Consider the following 22,401-nt stretch of genomic DNA (forward strand, 5'->3'; position numbering starts at 1 on the left):
CATATCCTCTACTAACATATCTCCTACTAACATATCTCCTGCTACTAACATATCTCCTACTAACATATCTCCTCCTAACATTTCTCCTCCTACTAACATATCTCCTGCTACTAACATATCTCCTCCTAACATATCTCCTCCTACTAACATATCTCCTCCTAACATATCTCCTGCTACTAACATATCTCCTCCTAACATATCTCCTCCTACTAACATATCTCCTCCTAACATTTCTCCTCCTACTAACATATCTCCTGCTACTAACATATCTCCTCCTACTAACATATCTCCTCCTAACATTTCTCCTCCTACTAACATATCTCCTGCTACTAACATATCTCCTGCTACTAACATATCTCCTCCTACTAACATATCTCCTCCTAACATTTCTCCTCCTACTAACATATCTCCTGCTACTAACATATCTCCTCCTACTAACATATCTCCTCCTAACATTTCTCCTCCTACTAACATATCTCCTGCTACTAACATATCTCCTCCTAACATATCTCCTGCTACTAACATATCTCCTCCTAACATATCTCCTGCTACTAACATATCTCCTCCTAACATTTCTCCTCCTACTAACATATCTCCTGCTACTAACATATCTCCTCCTAACATATCTCCTGCTACTAACATATCTCCTCCTAACATATCTCCTCCTAACATTTCTCCTCCTACTAACATATCTCCTGCTACTAACATATCTCCTCCTAACATATCTCCTCCAACTAACATATCTCCTGCTACTAACATATCTCCTCCTAACATTTCTCCTCCTACTAACATATCTCCTGCTACTAACATATCTCCTCCTACTAACATATCTCCTCCTAACATTTCTCCTCCTACTAACATATCTCCTCCTACTAACATATCTCCTGCTACTAACATATCTCCTCCTAACATATCTCCTGCTACTAACATATCTCCTCCTAACATATCTCCTCCTACTAACATATCTCCTCCTAACATATCTCCTGCTACTAACATATCTCCTCCTAACATATCTCCTCCTAACATTTCTCCTCCTACTAACATATCTCCTCCTACTAACATATCTCCTACTAACATATCTCCTGCTACTAACATATCTCCTACTAACATACCTCCTACTAACATATCTCCTACTAACATATCTCCTGCTACTAACATATCCTCTACTAACATATCTCCTCCTACTAACATATCTCCTACTAACATACCTCCTACTAACATATCTCCTCCTACTAACATATCTCCTCCTAATAACATATCTCCTGCTACTAACATATCTCCTACTAACATATCTCCTCCTACTAACATATCCCCTACTAACATATCTCCTACTAACATATCTCCTACTAACATATCTCCTCCTAACATATCTCCTCCTACTAACATATCTCCTACCAACATATCTCCTACTAACATATCCCCTACTAACATATCTCCCACTAACATATCTCCTCCCACTAACATATCTCCTACTAGCATATCTCCTCCTAACATATCTCCTCCTACTAACATACCTCCTACTAACATATCTCCTCCTAACATAACTCCTCCTAACATATCTCCTCCCAATAACATATCTCCTACTAACATATCTCCTACCAACATATCTCCTACTAACATATCTCCTACTAACATATCTCCTACTAACATATCTCCTCCTACTAACTTATCTCCTCCTACTAACATATCTCCTCCTAATAATATATCTCCTCCTACTAACATAAAAGCATTTTAGACAGCAGGTATAGTGTACATAGAACTATGAATGAGGTACTGGTCATCAAGAATATTCCTACATAGATCCCGGAGGAGTAATGCATTTGAGAGCAGATATGCCATTTGTCCATTGCTTTGTTTTATTAATTCACAGGTGATATTTATGGATGATTCTATCATTGTTTGGGGAATAAATAAGTTTAAATTAAATATTCAATGACATCAGCACATAATTGGAGCTGTTATGCAAATGTTGAATCCAATAAATAATTCACTCATCCTTTACCTCCTTTTCAGAGAAAATACTGTTATTGATCAATGAACTCACCAAATTGTCTCAACGATCTCATACCCCACAAGGGGCCAAAGCCTCATGGATTTTCCTCAAAAGGATGGAAAACAATAAACAGCTAGTTGGGTGTGAAACGGTCACTAATTAGTAAGGAACTCCCCTCACCTGGTTGTTTAGGTCTTAATTGAAAGGAAAAAACAAAAATGGAATGAGTTTGACACCCGATTTAACCTATGATTCTATACAGCAGGGGCATACTCTGGAGTACTGCTCATACACTGGAGATCTGGAGTACAGCTCATACACTGGAGGTCTGGAGTACAGCAGCTGCATACATACACTGGAGATCTGGAGGTCTGGAGGACAGCTCATACAATGGAGATCTGGAGTACAGCTCATACACTGGAGGTCTGGAGTACAGCTCATACACTGGAGATCTGGAGGTCTGGAGGACAGCTCATACACTGGAGGTCTGGAGTACTGCTCATACACTGGAGATCTGGAGGTCTGGAGGACAGCTCATACACTGGAGATCTGGAGTACAGCTCATACACTGGAGGTCTGGAGTACTGCTCATACACTGGAGATCTGGAGTACAGCTCATACACTGGAGGTCTGGAGTACTGCTCATACACTGGAGATCTGGAGGTCTGGAGGACAGCTCATACACTGGAGATCTGGAGTACAGCTCATACACTGGAGGTCTGGAGTACTGCTCATACACTGGAGATCTGGAGTACAGCTCATACACTGGAGGTCTGGAGTACTGCTCATACACTGGAGATCTGGAGGTCTGGAGTACAGCTCATACACTGGAGATCTGGAGTACAGCTCATACACTGGAGGTCTGGAGTACTGCTCATACACTGGAGGTCTGGATTACTGCTCATACACTGGAGGTCTGGAGTACTGCCCATACACTGGAGGTCTGGAGTACTGCTCATACACTGGAGTTCTGGAGTACTGCTCATGCACTGGAGGTCTGGAGTACAGCTCATACACTGGAGGTCTGGGGTACTGGAGTACTGCTCATACACTGGAGGTCTGGAGTACTGCTCATACACTGGAGGTCTGGAGTACTGCTCATACACTGGAGGTCTGGAGTACTGCTCATACACTGGAGGTCTGGAGTACTGCTCATACACTGGAGGTCTGGAGTACTGCTCATACACTGGAGATCTGGATTACTGCTCATACACTGGAGGTCTGGAGTACTGCTCATACACTGGAGGTCTGGAGTACTGCTCATACACTGGAGGTCTGGAGTACAGCTCATACACTGGAGGTCTGGAGTACTGGAGTACTGCTCATATACTGGAGGTCTGGAGTACTGCTCATACACTGGAGGTCTGGAGTACTGCTCATACACTGGAGGTCTGGAGTACTGCTCATACACTGGAGGTCTGGAGTACTGCTCATACACTGGAGGTCTGGAGTACTGCTGGTTCTGTTCTACCTAGTGGTTAGAGCGTTGGACTAGTAACCGGAAGGTTGTGAGTTCAAACCCCCAAGCTGGCAAGGTACAAATCTGTCGTTCTGCCCCGGAACAGGCAGTTAACCCACTGTTCCCAGGCCGTCATTGAAAATAAGAATATGTTCTTAATTGACTTGCCTGGTTAAATAAAGGTTAAATAAAATTTAAATTAAATAATGATCACCCACCTGTTATCCCAGGACTAAATCAATACCTGATTAGAGGGGAACAATTTACATTTAAGTCATTTAGCAGACGCTCTTATCCAGAGCGACTAAGAAATAAAGCAGTGGAACTGTCTTCCAGTCCAGATATGAATATGAGGGCTATACAGTATCAGTTCTAGGTACATGCAGCCACCAAAATAAAGACTAAGATCCCTAAGGGTTTAGATTAAACCACTGAGGTTCTCCCATGCTCAGTCAGCACCAACTTCACTACCAGTGTAGGTCATTTGAAAGAACATGAAGACAGCACTGCCATCTAATGGACATAGCATGTAACTCAGGGATCTCCAAATGGCCTGGAGTCTGAAGGTGTTACTTCCAGGACTAACCCTGTTAGATAGGATCATTAAATTACACCCATCTGGTGCCCCAGGTCTAGATAAATACTGAGTATAATCAGTGAACCTGACTTCGAGTGAAATGTGCCTGCCGTATGAAGTCCCACCCAGTTGACCAGCGTGATCAATGCCAAAACAGGCGTCGGGTCTAGACAGCTCTTTGTTAAACTCACCTGCTTTAGTCTGGGATTTAATTACTGTCGTCAGGTGTTTTAGCACTGGTGTAGAACACACACCTGCAAAGCTTTATGTCTAGACCCCCCTGATATAGAATTAGCTGTCCTCTTATGTTAGTCATCACTGATGTGATTAGAACAGCTACTTCCATTCATTAGCATGTACTCCTGTCAAAGACAGTGGGCTTTCAGTGTACATTATAGAAGTGGCTTCACCTTGCCTTCATCTATACTGAGATGAAAGGATGTCATCTGGCCAGCACATCCCATAGATCTGAGAGATGAAGCAATAAACATGAGGTTCACCAAGAAGATGTAACAATGAGAAAACCCATTTGATTTAACCTGCAGTGGGTTCCAGCTAATGACAAATACATTAAGTGTGTTTACAAATCACATCATTCCCTGAAATGATCAGTACATTTAAAAAAAAAGAAGTGTCAAACACATTACAAGACTTAATGTTGCAAATAGACTACACAGAGTATCACATTACAGTGAACTTTTATTCAAAATGGCCCAGTAGCAGATGTTACATACAAGACTAATAGTAACAATACAACACAAGGCAGAATGTCACAACACTAACACTGAGCCTACCCAGAAACCACCCTGTCACTCCCCCCCCAGGACACCATGTAGAACTGAAACAATATGGCTTTCTCTCTACCGGTTAGGATAGGTGGAAGTCACTGCTACTCATCTGATCATTTTAGAGCCACACAAATGCTTAGGGGACAGGGGCAAGGTGTTGGCTTCTGGACAGGAGAGTCATCTGAAATAACAGACTCCCTGAAAGGAGTAACACCGAGGTTAAGAGTCAAGGCTTTAGAAACATTTGCGGTGGACGATAGACGGGCCGGATTCCTCGTATTCCTGCTTGGAAATCCACATCTGTTGGAAGGTGGAGAGAGAGGCCAGGATGGAACCGCCAATCCACACAGAGTATTTACGCTCGGGAGGGGCGATGATCTGGCAACAAGCGATATGAACATATTCATTAGTAAAACAGGGAGATCTAAAGTGGTTTTAGTACAGAATACAGTCATATATTAGATTTCTGATGAAAGTATTTGGGAAGCCAAAAACTTCACATGAGAAAAAAATAAGGCTAGTCGAGAGATGCCACACTGAATGCCCATGGGCTAAAAGTCAGAAACACGTGAATGCCCACCTTAATCTTCATAGTAGGAGGTGCCAAGCCACTGATCTCCTTCTGCATTCTATCAGCGATGCCAGGGAACATAGTGGTTCCACCAGAGAGAACAGTGTTGGCATACAGGTCTTTCCTGATGTCCACATCACACTTCATGATAGAGTTGTAGGTGGTCTCATGCACTCCAGTGCTTTCCATTCCTACAAAAGCAAGCATGTACATGTCAATGGCAGCCCCAGGAACAGAAATTAACAGGCCTACAAGTATGGCTCTTTTAATGAGGTCAGTGAACACGCAACTGGCAAGAAGCTCCAGAGGACTGTATAGTGGTGAATGACTGTCACTAAGCTGAGTAACATTGTCTAGACAAGAACATTTGTACATGTATTAAAGAGCGACTCCAGTGGCCAAATGGAACATTTGTCCGCTGATTTATAAAAAATACATTTTAAAAAAGCCAGAAAGTTGGCTGTTTAGTGCTTATGAATAGTCATATCAATAAATAACAGAGGGTGTATCTTCAGGACTAGAATTACTACAGTTGCCAGCCATAAACAAATGGCTTTTAACAAAGACATTTTTTAGCTGAAGTTCCTCTTTAAAGACACAGAAAAACATCTCACCAATGAAGGACGGCTGGAACATGGTCTCAGGGCACCGGAAGCGCTCGTTGCCGATAGTGATGACCTGTCCATCAGGCAGCTCGTAGCTCTTCTCCAGAGAGGAACTGGAGGCAGAGGTATTCATCTCCTGCTCAAAGTCCAGCGCCACGTAGGCCAGCTTCTCCTTGATGTCGCGCACAATCTCCCTCTCGGCCGTGGTGGTGAAGCTGTAACCACGCTCAGTCAGGATCTTCATCAGGTAGTCTGTGAGGTCGCGTCCGGCCAGGTCCAGACGCAGGATGGCGTGGGGAAGAGCGTAGCCCTCGTAGATGGGCACAGTGTGGCTAACGCCATCCCCGGAATCCATCACGATTCCTGTGGTGCGACCAGATGCGTACAAAGAAAGCACGGCCTGGATACCTACATACATGGCTGGGCTGTTGAAGGTCTCAAACATGATCTGGTGGAAGAATAGAAGGTGGGAATTAGGACTGTGAGAGACTCTTTATAAAAAGGGTGTTTTAAACACCTACAAATACTGCTAAGAATGTGAGGCCCACCACTAATAAATACCTACCCTCAGGCAAGGTGAATAGAGTAACCCTGATGTGAAACTACTCTACATTCTGCTGGTGGATGAGGAGTCCATGTAAATAAAATGGCTGAGTTTTACTACTGCCACAGTGTTTATTTGTAAAAAACGTAATGCCCCCACTTACCTGGGTCATCTTCTCCCTGTTGGCTTTGGGGTTGAGTGGGGCCTCTGTGAGCAGGACGGGATGCTCTTCAGGGGCCACACGCAGCTCATTGTAGAAGGTGTGATGCCAGATCTTCTCCATGTCGTCCCAGTTGGTAACAATGCCGTGCTCGATGGGGTACTTCAGAGTCAGGATGCCCCTCTTGCTCTGGGCCTCATCTCCCACGTAGCTGTCCTTCTGTCCCATGCCCACCATCACACCCTGGGGAAAGAGACATTACGTTACACTTTGTCCCTGCACTACGCATAAACTCAATTTACACTACAGAAGTTGTTTTCAAATGTTGGCTTGAGTTGCCTGTATGTTTCACATAAACAGCACAGTCAATTTCTTAACTCATGAAATCAATCTTTAGGCTAACAATACATTATGCTTTTGTTAGTGGGTTTGGGGAGGGGTGTCCTTTTCTTTTTTAATGAGGCCATTTCTGGCCAATATTTGTCCATTTAGTGGACCTCTTGGCTCAAGAGCACCCCCAGAAGGAAGAGTTCTGTATAGACTCTTCAAAATATCCCAAAGTCAAATATAGGAGATAGAGAACATTACTGTAACTATACACATTCTCAAACATCTAAATTCCAAAATCAGGGGTATTAATGTAGAGTTGGTCCCCTCCTTTGCTGCTATAATAGCCTCCACTCATCTGAGAAGGCTTTCCACTAGATGTTTGAACAATGCTGTGGGGAATTGCTTCCATGCAGCCACAAGAGCATTAGTGAAGTCAGGCACTGATGTTGAGCAAAGAGGCCTGACTCACAGTCAGTGTTCCACTTCATCACAAAAGTGGTCGATGGGGTTGAGGTCCAGGCTCTGAGCAGGCCAGTCAAGTTCTTCCATACAATCCACAGACCATTTCTGTATGGGCCTCGCTTTGTGCACAGGAGTATTGTCATGCTGAAACAGGAAATGGTCTTCACCCAAACTGTTGCCACAAAGACAAGAGCACAGAATCATCCAGAATGTCATTGTATGCTGTAGCGTTAATATGTCCCATTAATGGAATTAAGCGGCCTAGCCTGAAACATGAAAAACAGCCACAGACCATTATTCCTCCAAACTTTAGTTTACACTACATTCGGGCAGGTAGCCTTCTCCTGGCCTCCGTCAAACTGCTTCCAGGGGCAGTTTGAAACTCGGTAGGGAGTGTTGCAACCAAGGTCAGACAATTTTTACATGCTTCAGCAGTCCCATTCTGTGAGCTTGTGTGGCCTACCACTTCACAGCTGAGCCATTGTTGCTCCTAGATGTTTCCACTTCACGATAAAAGCACTTACAGTTGACCAGGGCAGCTCCAGCAGGGCAGAAATTTGACAAACTGACTTGTTGGAAAGGTGGCATTCTAGGACAGTGCCACATTGAAAGTCAGAGCTTTAAGGCCCTTCTACTGACAACATGTGGATGAAACAGCCAAATCCACTAATTTGAAGAAGTGTCCACATATAGTTTGTGTATAAAAGTATAGCCTGTATTAAGTGAATCCAATATCCAAGAGCCCAGTATGGTTCCAACCTGATGTCTGGGTCTTCCAACAATGGAGGGGAAGACAGCACGGGGAGCATCATCCCCTGCAAAACCAGCCTTGCACATGCCTGAACCATTGTCAACCACCAGTGCAGCAATTTCATCTTCAGCCATTCTGTAAAAAAACAGAGGATTAATGAATCAAGGCCTAAAAAGCAAGAACAAAGCCATACCATTTTCTGGGTTTCGGTATATCATCAATACAGACCACCAATTACTACAGTATAAATGTGACAAATTAGAGGTCCTCATTAGTAAGTGTCGACATAAGACCATAGTCAACTGTAATTCCTAACAATTAGTTAAAAATGTTTAACCACTGACTTAAAGAGAACTAGTCTACTAGCAGACATTGTAAAAACTGTGGAATTGAACCAAATACAATCATTTGGAACAAAGCAAAGAATTACAATCAGTAATTTAGTATTTCTCAATATTTGGCTCCGATCCCAACAGCTCAAACACGTATTCACAGACAAATCCAAGCAAAGCTGTATTTCAAATGAAGTGATTTTAACCATTGCTAGAACACATTTAACGATACAACTCCACATTTCAGATTGGCTTTCTCAAACGTCGAGATAGTGGCGTTTTCTTACCTGTCAGTTAGGATGCTTTCTCTTCAAGAATCCGGGAATGATGTCTTCAATGAAGTGTAGCGTCCACATTTCAGCAGGAGACTATATACCTCCTTTTCTCCACAACCGTGTCTCATCCTCCGCCTTCGCGTTCACCTGCTCACACCAAATATGGGCATTGTTTTCAAAAAAAGACACCGGATTGGATTGGGAGGTGTTTTACCGTGGACGTGACCGACCGTTGTCATTCACATGGTAGACGATATTTTGGGTAATTGAAATTCAATATCATTTGGAAATGTAAGCAACGTCGTTGAATGTGTTAGCAGGCTAACCCAATATCAAGTGAATCCACATTGTGGAAAAGACAACAAAGAAGAGGTCTGGGGAAAAGAGGTCTGGGGCGATCATATTGTAGTGAGACAAAAGTAGCCGATAGTGCGCGATCAAATGTAATACCTCTACGTGCTCCATCCCTTCGTAATTTATGAACATGACTTGATTGTTTTGTTTTGTTAAATAAATGTTTCCCAAACTATTATTTTGAAAGATCAGCTGCGTGTCATGCATCATATCTGCGCACCCTGGACCAGAGTGTTGCATCGAAAGTTTGACGAGAGACAAGCATAGGTGGGTTATGCTGCCCTTCATAGTCTGTAGACATTAATCAAATACATATTAGACCATGTCAAATACGTGACCTGTGTTTAGTTATTCAGTACTTTACAATGCAACCTCAAAGCACCTAGTATACACAGGCAGCCTAATTCTGATCTGATTGGTCAAAATACCAATAATTGGGCAAAATATCAGAATTGGGCTGCCTTTGGGTAAAAATCAGGTATAATTGCTCCCGAAATACAGGCTAGTAGAAGGCAATTCTTGTAAAAAAGAAACTCAATGTGTGAGAGGCCTGTACTGTCTGTGGGGCTGTAATTGGCTAACAGGCAGAGGTGGTGTGTGGGTAAAATCACTGGGGTTAGCCAAACCTATGTGTTGTGATAATTGCGTTGTTTGCTCTATAACATGTTAGCTCATATGCCTTGCGACCGTGATATATGGGCCTAAGGTCGAGACAATAAGAAGACACAGTGGCTGAATAAATTCATCAACACCATTGTTTCATCACAAAACCGGAGAGCAACCTCTGTCTGGTGAAGTCCACAAAGCATATTGAATGTAACAAACAGTTACATGATCTACAGCATGGTCAAGTTAATGTTTCTGACATTTTCAGACTACTAAACAACTGTTGATTTAGAACCGTGGCAGCTGCATTCATATAAACGGTATCGCAATAGTCAATAACTGGAATAAATTATTTGTTTTCAGCTATTTAACAAAATAAATGACCTGTTCCTATAGAAGAAGCCTATTTTAATCCTTAATTTATTAACTAACTCATCAACATGCTTTTTGAAACATAGCTTTTTGTCAATTCAGATTCCCAGATATTTATACGAGGGAACATGATCAATGAGGGCACCATCCAAAGTACATGTGCATAAATCACCAGATACATTTTTTTTAAATGAATCGAAACCAAACTTTTTTGTAACATAAATATATTTTCTGCAACATTACCTCTGCTGGATGTTCCTCATTACAATCCCTCAACAAAATATGTGAACATGCCTTTCCTACTTGCTATGCTTTATGCTTTATGGTTCATTACTAATGAGCAAACGGATGGATTACTGGTATCTGAAACCATTTCCTTATATTAATTATAAACTGGGTGGTTCGAGCCCTGAATGCTGAATGGCTGACAGCCATGGTATATCAGACCGTATACCACGGGTATGACAAAACATGTATTTTTACTCCTCTAATTACGTTGGTATAGTTATAATAGCAGTAAGGCACCTCGGAGGTTAGTGATATACTGTTTGGCCAATATACCACGGCTAAGGGCTGTGTCCAGGCACTCTGCATTTTTAGCCGTTGTACAGTATACTGGCCATATAACACACCTCCTCAGGCCTTATTGCTTAATTAGAAAATATAAAACACAGGAGCTGTGTAGTAGAAACAGGAGATATTTATTCTGGTACAATTAACATATAACCTTTAACCTAAGGGGAAGAATAGGAAACTCTTTATCCAAGGGGTTATTTGTCACATAAATGGAAAGTTTTAGTGACAGAAGAAGCTGTTTAGTAGTAAAGAGGATTAATGTCTGTGTACGTACTCTACTGGTCTTGCTGGAGACACTTTCACAGTTATAGTCAGTCTGTCTTCAGAAAAAATGGATCTATATATCTGTGTCATATCTATGCAAGAATTGAGTTTACCCATTTTAACTTCCTTTTCTAAAATGAAGATATTTTCCTGTGTATGACCACTAAGGGGCAATGCAGTTCAATCTACTACAGACCTGGCTACCTACCAGATGGTCGTCACTGTAGTTACCACAGCCACAAAGTAATAAACCCCGCCTATTTCTATAAAAAAATAGACAATTTTGACTTTGTGGCTGTGCTTTCTAGTGGAAACCCTACCACACAGCGCTCGTCTTACCGCTGTCCCCCACCCACTCAGCAACAATGGTAGTTAATGCCGTTTTAGGTTCTGCTGTGTGCCTCTCCTCCATGTTCTGTGGTCAGTCCCTACATGGGACTTCATTCCCCAAGAGCTCATCAATGTGATGTGTTTCTGCAGTGATGTATTACAGCTTGTTCATAGACATCCAACAATCTGTTTCTCCACATATGGTGTTTGAGAGCTGGCGCTTTGTAGGCCTACTTGCAGAGCAATCATTGTACAATTTCTCCATCCCGGCCGTCACGGTTTTGGCATCTAGTCTGATTTGTATTGCCTTACAGGACTTCTCTGCTGTCGCTTCCCTATCTCACTCTCTGACATTTTTTAAACTGTTAACGAGGATGACATGCTGGGCGCTTTAAATAAGTCATTTTAAAGATACATATCTCCTACTAACATACCTCCTACTAACATATCTCCAACTAACATATATCCTCCTAACATATCTCCTACTAACATATCACCTCCTACTAACATATATCCTCCTAACATATCTCCTACTAACATATCACCTCCTACTAACATATCTCCCACTAACATATCTCCTACTAACATATCTCCTACTAACATATCTCCTACTAACATATCTCCTCCTACAAACATATCTCCCACTAACATATCTCCTACTAACATATCTCCTACTAACATATCTCCTCCTACAAACATATCTCCTACTAACATATCTCCCACTAACATATCTCCTACTAACATATCTCCTGCTACTAACATATCTCCTACTAACATATCTCCTCCTACTAACATATCTCCTACTAACATATCTCCTGCTACTAACATATCCTCTACTAACATATCTCCTACTAACATATCTCCTGCTACTAACATATCCTCTACTAACATATCTCCTCCTACTAACATATCTCCCACTAACATATCTCCTACTAACATATCTCCTCCTACTAACATATCTCCTACTAACATATCTCCTCCTACTAACATATCTCCTACTAACATATCTCCTACTACTAACATATCTCCTACCAACATATCTACTACTAACATATCCCCTACTAACATATCTCCCACTAACATATCTCCTCCTACTAACATATCTCCCACTAACATATATCCTACTAACATATCTCCTCCTCCTAACATATCTCCTACCAACATATCTCCTCCTCCTAACATATCTCCTACTAACATATCTCCTACTAACATATCTCCTCCTACTAACATATCTCCTACTAACATATCTCCTACTAACATACCTCCTACTAACATATCTACTCCTACTAACATATCTCCTCCTACTAACATATCTCCTGCTAACATATCTCCTGCTACTAACATATCCTCTACTAACATATCTCCTCCTACTAACATATCTCCTACTAACATACCTCCTACTAACATATCTCCTCCTACTAACATATCTCCTCCTAATAACATATCTCCTCCTACTAACATATCTCCTCCTACTAACATATCTCCTCCTAATAACATATCTCCTCCTACTAACATATCTCCTCCTACTAACATATCTCCTCCTAATAACATATCTCCTCCTACTAACATATCTCCTCCTAATAACATATCTCCTCCTACTAACATATCTCCTCCTACTAACATATCTCCTACTAACATATCTCCTCCTAATAACATATCTCCTCCTACTAACATATCTCCTCCTACTAACATACCTCCTACTAACATATCTCCTCCTACTAACATATCTCCTCCTACTAACATATCTCCTACTAACATATCTCCTGCTACTAACATATCTCCTACTAACATATCTCCTCCTACTAACATATCTCCTACTAACATATCTCCTGCTACTAACATATCCTCTACTAACATATCTCCTCCTACTAACATATCTCCTACTAACATACCTCCTACTAACATATCTCCTCCTACTAACATATCTCCTCCTAATAACATATCTCCTGCTACTAACATATCTCCTACTAACATATCTCCTGCTACTAACATATCTCCTCCTAACATATCTCCTCCTACTAACATATCTCCTACCAACATATCTCCTACTAACATATCCCCTACTAACATATCTCCCACTAACATATCTCCTCCTAATAACATATCTCCTGCTACTAACATATCTCCTACTAACATATCTCCTGCTACTAACATATCTCCTCCTACTAACATACCTCCTACTAACATATCTCCTCATACTAACATATCTCCCACTAACATATATCCTACTAACATATCTCCTCCTACTAACATATCTCCCACTAACATATATCCTACTAACATATCTCCTCCTCCTAACATATCTCCTACCAACATATCTCCTCCTAACATATATCCTCCTACTAACATATCTCCTACTAACATATCTCCTCCTAACATATCTCCTACTAACATATCTCCTCCTACTAACATATCTCCCACTAACATATATCCTACTAACATATCTCCTCCTACTAACATATGTCCTCCTACTAACATATCTCCTCATACTAACATATCTCCCACTAACATATATCCTACTAACATATCTCCTCCTACTAACATATCTCCTCCCACTAACATATCTCCCACTAACATATATCCTACTAACATATCTCCTCCTACTAACATATCTCCTCCCACTAACATATATCCTACTAACATATCTCCTCCTACTAACATATCTCCTCCCACTAACATATCTCCTACTAACATATCTCCCACTAACATATCTCCTCCCACTAACATATCTCCTACTAACATATCTCCTCCTACTAACATATCTCCTACTAACATATCTCCTACTAACATATCTCCTCCTACTAACTTATCTCCTCCTACTAACATATCTCCTCCTAATAATATATCTCCTCCTACTAACATAAAAGCATTTTAGACAGCAGGTATAGTGTACATAGAACTATGAATGAGGTACTGGTCATCAAGAATATTCCTACATAGATCCAGGAGGAGTAATGCATTTGAGAGCAGATATGCCATTTGTCCATTTTTGTTTTATTAATTCACAGGTGATATTTATGGATGATTCTATCATTGTTTGGGGAATAAATAAGTTTAAATTAAATATTCAATGACATCAGCACATAATTGGAGCTGTAATGTAAATGTAGAATCCAATAGATAATTCACTCATCCTTTACCTCCTTTTCAGAGAAAATACTGTTATTGATCAATGAACTCACCAAATTGTCTCAACGATCTCATACCCCACAAGGGGCCAAAGCCTCATGGATTTTCCTCAAAAGGATGGAAAACAATAAACAGCTAGTTGGGTGTGAAACTGTCACTAATTAGTAAGGAACTCCCCTCACCTGGTTGTTTAGGTCTTAATTGAAAGGAAAAAACAAAAATGGAATGAGTTTTAACCTATGATTCTATACAGCAGGGAGTACTGGAGTACTGCTCATACACTGGAGATCTGGAGGTCTGGAGTACAGCTCATACACTGGAGATCTGGAGGTCTGGAGTACAGCTCATACACTGGAGGTCTGGAATACTGCTCATACACTGGAGGTCTGGAGTACTGCTCATACACTGGAGATCTGGAGTACAGCTCATACACTGGAGGTCTGGAGTACTGGAGTACTGCTCATATACTGGAGGTCTGGAGTACTGCTCATACACTGGAGGTCTGGAGTACAGCTCATACACTGGAGGTCTGGAGTACTGCTCATTTTTTTATTTAACTTTTTTTTAACCAGGTAGGCAAGTTGAGAACGAGTTCTCATTTACAATTGCGACCTGGCCAAGATAAAGCAAAGCAGTTCGACACATACAACGACACAGAGTTACACATGGAGTAAAACAAACATACAGTCAATAATACAGTAGAAACAAGTCTATATACAGTGGGGCAAAAAAAGTATTTAGTCAGCCACCAATTGTGCAAGTTCTTCCACTTAAAAAGATGAGAGAGGCCTGTAATTTTCATCATAGGTACACATCAACTATGACAGACAAAATGAGAAAAGAAAATCCAGAAAATCACATTGTAGGATTTTTAATGAATTTATTTGCAAATGATGGTGGAAAATAAGTATTTGGTCAATAACAAAAGTTTATCTCAATACTTTGTTATATACCCTTTGTTGGCAATGACAGAGGTCAAATGTTTCTGTAAGTCCTCACAAGGTTTTCACACACTGTTGCTGGTATTTTGGCCCATTCTCCCATGCAGATCTCCTCTAGAGCAGTGATGTTTTGGGGCTGTTGCTGGGCAACACGGACTTTCAACTCCCTCCAAAGATTTTCTATGGGGTTGAGATCTGGAGACTGGCTAGGCCACTCCAGGACCTTGAAATGCTTCTTCCGAAGCCACTCCTTCGTTGCCCGGGCGGTGTGTTTGGGATCATTATCATGCTGAAAGACCCAGCCATGTTTCATCTTCAATGCCCTTTCTGATGGAAGGAGGTTTTCACTCAAAATCTCACAATACATGGCCCCATTCATTCTTTCCTTTACAAGGATCAGTCGTCCTGGTCCCTTTGCAGAAAAACAGCCCCAAAGCATGATGTTTCCACCGCCATGCTTCACATTAGGTGTCACGTTCTGACCCTGGTTCTTCGTTTGTTTGTTTTAGTTGGTCAGGACGTGAGTTGGGTGGGCATTCTATGTTTTGTGTTTCTAGGTTGGTTTTCTGTGTTCGGCCTAGTATGGTTCTCAATCAGAGGCAGGTGTCGTTAGTTGTCTCTGATCGAGAATCATACTTAGGTAGCCTGGGCTTCACTGTTGTTTTGGTCCGATCTTCAGACGAAGAGGAGGAAAATAGAGGAGATATGTTAGGAGGAGATATGTTAGTAGGAGGACATATGTTAGTAGGAGGACATATGTTAGTAGGAGATATGTTAGTAGGAGGAGATATGTTAGTAGGAGGAGATATGTTAGGAGGAGATATGTTAGTAGGAGGAGATATGTTAGTAGGAGGAGATATGTTAGTAGGAGGAGATATATTAGTAGGAGATATGTTAGTAGGATATATGTTAGTAGGAGATATGTTAGTAGGAGGAGATATGTTAGTAGGAGGAGATATGTTAGTAGTAGGAGATATGTTAGTAGGAGATATGTTAGTAGGAGATATGTTAGTAGGAGATATGTTAGTAGGAGGAAATATGCTGGTAGGAGGAAATATGTTAGTAGGAAATATGTTAGTAGGAGATATGTTAGTAGGAGGAAATATGCTGGTAGGAGGAAATATGTTAGTAGGAAATATGTTAGTAGGAGATATGTTAGTAGGAGGAAATATGCTGGTAGGAGGAAATATGTTAGTAGGAGTAGATATGTTAGTAGGAAATATGTTAGTAGGACGAGATATGTTAGTAGGATATATGTTAGTAGGAGATATGTTAGTAGGAGGAAATATGCTGGTAGGAGGAAATATGTTAGTAGGAGTAGATATGTTAGTAGGAAATATGTTAGTAGGACGAGATATGTTAGTAGGAGGTATGTTACTAGGAGATATTTACCTTTAAAATGACTTATTTAAAGCGCCCAGCACGTCATCCTCGTTAACAGTTTATAAAATGTCAGAGAGTGAGAAAGGGAAGCGACAGCAGAGAAGTCCTGTAAGGCGATACAAACCAGACTAGATGCCAAAACCGTGACGGCCGGGATGGAGAAATTGTACAATGATTGCTCTGCAAGTAGACCTACAAAGCGCCAGCTCTCAAACACCATATGTGGAGAAACAGATTGTTCGATGTCTATGAACAAGCTGTAATACATCACTGTAGAAACACATCACATTGATGAGCTCTTGGGAAATGAAGTCCCATGTAGGGACTGACCACACAACATGGAGGAGAGGCACACAGCAGAAAACCTAAAACGGCATTAACTACCATTGTTGCTGAGTGGGTGGGGGACAGCGGTAAGATGAGGGCTAGGGTAGGGTTTCCACTAGATAGCACAGCCACAAAGTCAAAATTATATTATTATAGAAATAGGCGGGGTTTATGACTTTGTGGCTGTGGTAACTACAGTGATGACCATCTGGTAGGTAGCCAGGTCTGTGGTAGATTGAACAGCATTGCCCCTTAGTTGAGCAGTTTACTACCGCTGTTAGCAGTGGCGTGTATTCATAGATGGCAAGGGAAGTCAGGCTTTCCCAAAACATTGACCAATAAAACAATACATAAACATCTTTCAGTTCGCAAGAGGCTGAACAGCATCCGAGTGAGCGAAACAGCGGCCATCTATCTGATGCCAGCAAGCATTTGGCATCCCTTGATCATTTAAAAAATAATAATAATAGCCAATCGGCGTTGGGCTAAACTGAGCGAGCTCAACTGTGACTGGTCCTGGCACACCCCAAAAAAGTGTAAACGGAATCCAGTATGGATTTTACATCAAAAGCCAAACATAATTGACAGAGACATGAATTGTAATCTTGTGCTGTTTCCTCCGTTTGCTAGCTAGCTAAAATTGGCCCTTTCCTAAATTACCCATGGATGGAGATAGGGATTTGGACTTGTGGTTTTACTTCATTTTCCGTACTGGCCAATGATTATAATGGCGATTTTGATCCAACCATTAATTCATACATTGTGCTCCTGGCCTGAGAGGATGGAAGTTCAATATGTAGCTAATGTACTGTAGTAGGCTAATGTTACCTAGCGGCACATCGTTGCCCATGAAAGGAAGTTAGGTTGCGAGCAATAATTTTAGGCAGGTCACCTAAGAAAACAAAAACGAAGTGTGTACTGTATGACAGAGTCATAGACTGTTTCGTCAACATGAAAGAGAGGAGGATGGCATTGGAATTTCTCTACAAGTAGAGTCCACATGTTTTTTCTACTTACATTTACATTTACATTTAAGTCATTTAGCAGACGCTCTTATCCAGAGCGACTTACAAATTGGTGCATTCACCTTATGACATCCAGTGGAACAGCCACTTTACAATAGTGCATCTAAATATTTTAAGGGGGGAGGGGGTGAGAAGGATTACTTTATCCTATCCTAAGTATTCCTTAAAGAGGTGGGGTTTCAGGTGTCTCGAAGGTGGTGATTGACTCCGCTGTCCTGGCGTCGTGAGGGAGTTTGTTCCACCATTGGGGAGCCAGAGCAGCGAACAGTTTTGACTGGGCTGAGCGGGAACTGTACTTCCTCAGTGGTAGGGAGACGAGCAGGCCAGAGGTGGATGAACGCAGTGCCCTTATTTGGGTGTAGGGCCTGATCAGAGCCTGGAGGTACTGATGCCGTTCCCCTCACAGCTCCGTAGGCAAGCACCATGGTCTTGTAGCGGATGCGAGCTTCAACTGGAAGCCAGTGGAGAGAGCGGAGGAGCGGGGTGACGTGAGAGAACTTGAAAACACTAGACGGGCTAATGAGTTGTAGGGGTTTAATGGCACAGGCAGGGAGCCCAGCCAACAGCGAGTTGCAGTAATCCAGACGGGAGATGACAAGTGCCTGAATTAGGACCTGCGCCGCTTCCTGTGTGAGGCAGGGTCGTAATCTGCGGATGTTGTAGAGCATGAACCTACAGGAACGGGCCACCGCCTTGATGTTAGTTGAGAACGACAGGGTGTTGTCCAGGATCACGCCAAGGTTCTTAGCGCTCTGGGAGGAGGACACAATGGAGTTGTCAACCGTGATGGCGAGATCATGGAACGGGCAGTCCTTCCCGGGAGGAAGAGCAGCTCCGTCTTGCCGAAGTTCAGCTTGAGGTGGTGATCAGTCATCCACACTGATATGTCTGCCAGACATGCAGAATCAGAAGGGGGAAAGGAGAAGATTAATTGTGTGTCCATAGCAATGATAGGAGAGACCATGTGAGATGACAGAGCCAAGTGACTTGTATAGCGAGAATAGGAGAGGGCCTAGAACAGAGCCCTGGGGACACCAGTGGTGAGCGCGTGGTGAGGAGACAGATTCTCGCCACGCCACCTGGTAGGAGCGACCTGTCAGGTAGGACGCAATCCAAGCGTGGGCCGCGCCAGAGATGCCCAACTCAGAGAGAGTGGAGAGGAGGATCTGATGGTTCACAGTATCGAAGGCAGCCGATAGGTCTAGAAGGATGAAGAGAGAGTTAGCTTTAGCGCCTCCGTGATACAGAGAAGAGCAGTCTCAGTTGAATGACTAGTCTTGAAACCTGACTGATTTGGATCAAGAAGGTCATTCTGAGAGAGATAGCGGAGAGCTGACCAAGGACGGCACGTTCAAGAGTTTTGGAGAGAAAAGAAAGAAGGGATACTGGTCTGTAGTTGTTAACATCGGAGGGATTGTAGGTTTTTTCAGAAGGGGTGCAACTCTCGCTCTCTTGAAGATGGAAGGGACGTAGCCAGCGGTCAGGGATGATGAGCGAGGTGAGGTAAGGGAGAAGGTCTCCGGAAATGGTCTGGAGAAGAGAGGAGGGGATAGGGTCGAGCGGGCAGGTTGTTGGGCGGCCGGCCGTCACAAGACGCGAGATTTCATCTGGAGAGAGAGGGGAGAAAGAGGTCAGAGCACAGGGTAGGGCAGTGTGAGCAGAACCAGCAGTGTCGTTTGACTTAGCAAACGAGGATCGGATGTCGTCGACCTTCTTTTCAAAATGGTTGACGAAGTCATCTGCAGAGAGGGAGGGGGGGGGAGGATTCAGGAGGGAGGAGAAGGTGGCAAAGAGCTTCCTAGGGTTAGAGGCAGATGCTTGAAATTTAGAGTGGTAGAAAGTGGTTTTAGCAGCAGAGACAGAGGAGGAAAATGTAGAGAGGAGGGAGCGAAAGGATGCCAGGTCCGCAGGGAGGCGAGTTTTCCTCCATTTCCGCTCGGCTGCCCGGAGCCCTGTTCTGTGAGCTCGCAATGAGTCGTCAAGCCACGGAGCGGGAGGAGGACCGAGCCGGCCTGGAAGATAGGGGACATAGAGAGTCAAAGGATGCAGAAAGGGAGGAGAGGAGGGTTGAGGAGGCAGAATCAGGAGATAGGTTGGAGAAGGTTTGAGCAGAGGGAAGAGATGATAGGATGGAAGAGGAGAGAGTAGCGGGGGGAGAGTTGGGACGGCGCGATACCATCCGAATGTGGGAAGTGTTGGATGAGAGCGAGAGGGAAAAGGATACAAGGTAGTGGTCGGAGACTTGGAGGGGAGTTGCAATGAGGTTTAGTGGAAGAACAGCATCTAGTAAAGATGAGGTCGAGCGTATACTGAGGTCAAAAGAGGAGAGGAGTGGAAAGAAGGAGGCAGAGAGGAATGAGTCAAAGGTAGACGTGGGGAGGTTAAAGTCAGAACTGTGAGAGGTGAGCCGTCCTCAGGAAAGGAGCTTATCAATGCATCAAGCTCATTGATGAACTCTCCGAGGGGACCTGGAGGGTGATAAATGATAAGGATGTTAAGCTTGAAAGGGCTGGTAACTGTGACAGCATGAAATTCAAAGGAGGCGATAGACAGATGGGTAAGGGAGAAAGAGAGAATGACCACTTGGGAGAGATAAGGATCCCGATGCCACCACCCACACCAGAAGCTCTCTGGGTGTGCAAGAACACGTGGGCGGACGAAGAGAGAGCAGTAGGAGTAGCAGTGTTATCTGTGGTGATCCATGTTTCTGTCAGTGCCAAGAAGTCGAGGGACTGGAGGGAGGCATAGGCTGAGATGAACTCTGCCTTGTTGGCCGCAGATCGGCAGTTCCAGAGGCTACCGGAGACCTGGAACTCCACGTGGGTCGTGCGCACCACCAGATTAGGTGGCAGCGGCACTTGCACAAATGCACACACACACACACACACACACACACACACACACACACACACACACACACACAGAGAGAGAGAGAGAGAAACATCAGAACCATGGACAGCCACATCACATTTAGCTTACATTGATTGGACTAAATTGTTTTTGGTATCTTCTAGTTGTCACTGTATAAGACTAAGCAGAGGTGATTTGATGATGTTGAAATGGTGCTGGAATAGTGAAGGCAGCTTCTGTTTTCTTTGCAACTTGTGGCAACTTTGTGGTTCTAAATCAACAGTTGTTTAGCAGTCTGAAAATGTCAGAAACATTAACTTGACCATGCTGTAGATCATGTAACTGTTTGTTACATTCAATATGCTTTGTGGACTTCACCAGACAGAGGTTGCTCTCCGGTTTTGTGATGAAACAAAGGTGTTGTTAAATTTATTCAGCCACTGTGTCTTCTTATTGTCTCGACCTTAGGCCCATATATCACGGTCGCAAGGCATATGAGCTAACATGTTATAGAGCAAACAACGCAATTATCACAACACATTGGTTTGGCTAACCCCAGTGATTTTACCCACACACCACCTCTGCCTGTTAGCCAATTACAGCCCCACAGACAGTACAGGCCTCTCAGACATTGAGTTTTTTTTTACAACAATTGCCTTCTGCTAGCCTGTATTTCAGGAGCAATTATACCTGATTTTTACCCAAAGGCAGCCCAATTATGATATTTTGCCCAATTATTGGTATTTTGACCAATCAGATCAGAATTAGGCTGCCTGTGTATACTAGGTGCTTTGAGGTTGCATTGTAAAGTACAGAATAACTAAACACAGGTCACGTATTTGACATGGTCTAATATGTATTTGATTAATGTCTACAGACTATGAAGGGCAGCATAGCCCACCTATACCTGTCTCTCGTCAAACTTTCAATGCAACACTCTGGTCCAGGGTGCGCAGATCTGATGCATGACACGCAGCTGATCTTTCAAAATAATAGTTTGGGAAACATTTATTTAACAAAACAAAACAATCAAACCATGTTCATAAATTACGAAGGGATCGAGCACATAGAGGTATTACATTTGATCGCGCACTATCGGCTACTTTTGTCTCACTACAATATGATCGCCCCAGACCTCTTTTCTTGACCTCTTCTTTGTTGTCTTTTCCACAATGTGGATTCACTTGATATTGGGTTAGCCTGCTAACACATTCAACGACGTTGCTTACATTTCCAAAATATACTGACTTTAAATTACCCAAAACCTTTCGGTTAACCCAACATGTACCTGTTACCTTCCAATCTCTTTAATATCGTCTACCATGTGAATGACAACGGTCGGTCACTTCCACCGTAAAACACCTCCCAATCCAATCCGGTGTCTTTTTTTGAAAACA

At 42.7% G+C, this 22,401-nt stretch overlaps 1 protein-coding gene across 1 annotated transcript; it reads right to left on the bottom strand.

The window, feature by feature from the left end:
• Positions 1 to 4,710: 4,710 nt before the first annotated feature.
• On the bottom strand, positions 4,711 to 9,005 carry LOC124020523 (actin, non-muscle 6.2). The gene is made up of 6 exons (XM_046335760.1): positions 8,860 to 9,005; positions 8,249 to 8,375; positions 6,701 to 6,940; positions 6,003 to 6,441; positions 5,398 to 5,579; positions 4,711 to 5,195 (listed from the first exon to the last, which is right to left on the bottom strand). Exons 2-6 carry the CDS (start codon positions 8,372 to 8,374, stop codon positions 5,052 to 5,054), a joined length of 1,131 nt encoding a protein of 376 aa, XP_046191716.1. The 5' UTR covers position 8,375; positions 8,860 to 9,005; the 3' UTR covers positions 4,711 to 5,051.
• Between the last annotated feature and the right edge of the window lie 13,396 nt (positions 9,006 to 22,401).

Source organism: Oncorhynchus gorbuscha, unplaced genomic scaffold (genome assembly GCF_021184085.1).
Source record: "Oncorhynchus gorbuscha isolate QuinsamMale2020 ecotype Even-year unplaced genomic scaffold, OgorEven_v1.0 Un_scaffold_844, whole genome shotgun sequence".
In the NCBI taxonomy this organism is placed as follows: Eukaryota; Metazoa; Chordata; class Actinopteri; order Salmoniformes; family Salmonidae; genus Oncorhynchus; species Oncorhynchus gorbuscha.

Coding starts and splice junctions, on each gene's coding strand:
- LOC124020523 (XM_046335760.1), bottom strand. CDS start 8,374: ATGGCTGAAGATGAAATTGCTGCACTGGTGGTTGACAATGGTTCAGGC. Junction 6,941..8,248: donor TTGGAAGACCCAGACATCAG/GTTGGAACCATA, acceptor CTCTTTCCCCAG/GGTGTGATGGTGGGCATGGG. Junction 5,196..5,397: donor CTCCTACTATGAAGATTAAG/GTGGGCATTCAC, acceptor GCTTGTTGCCAG/ATCATCGCCCCTCCCGAGCG.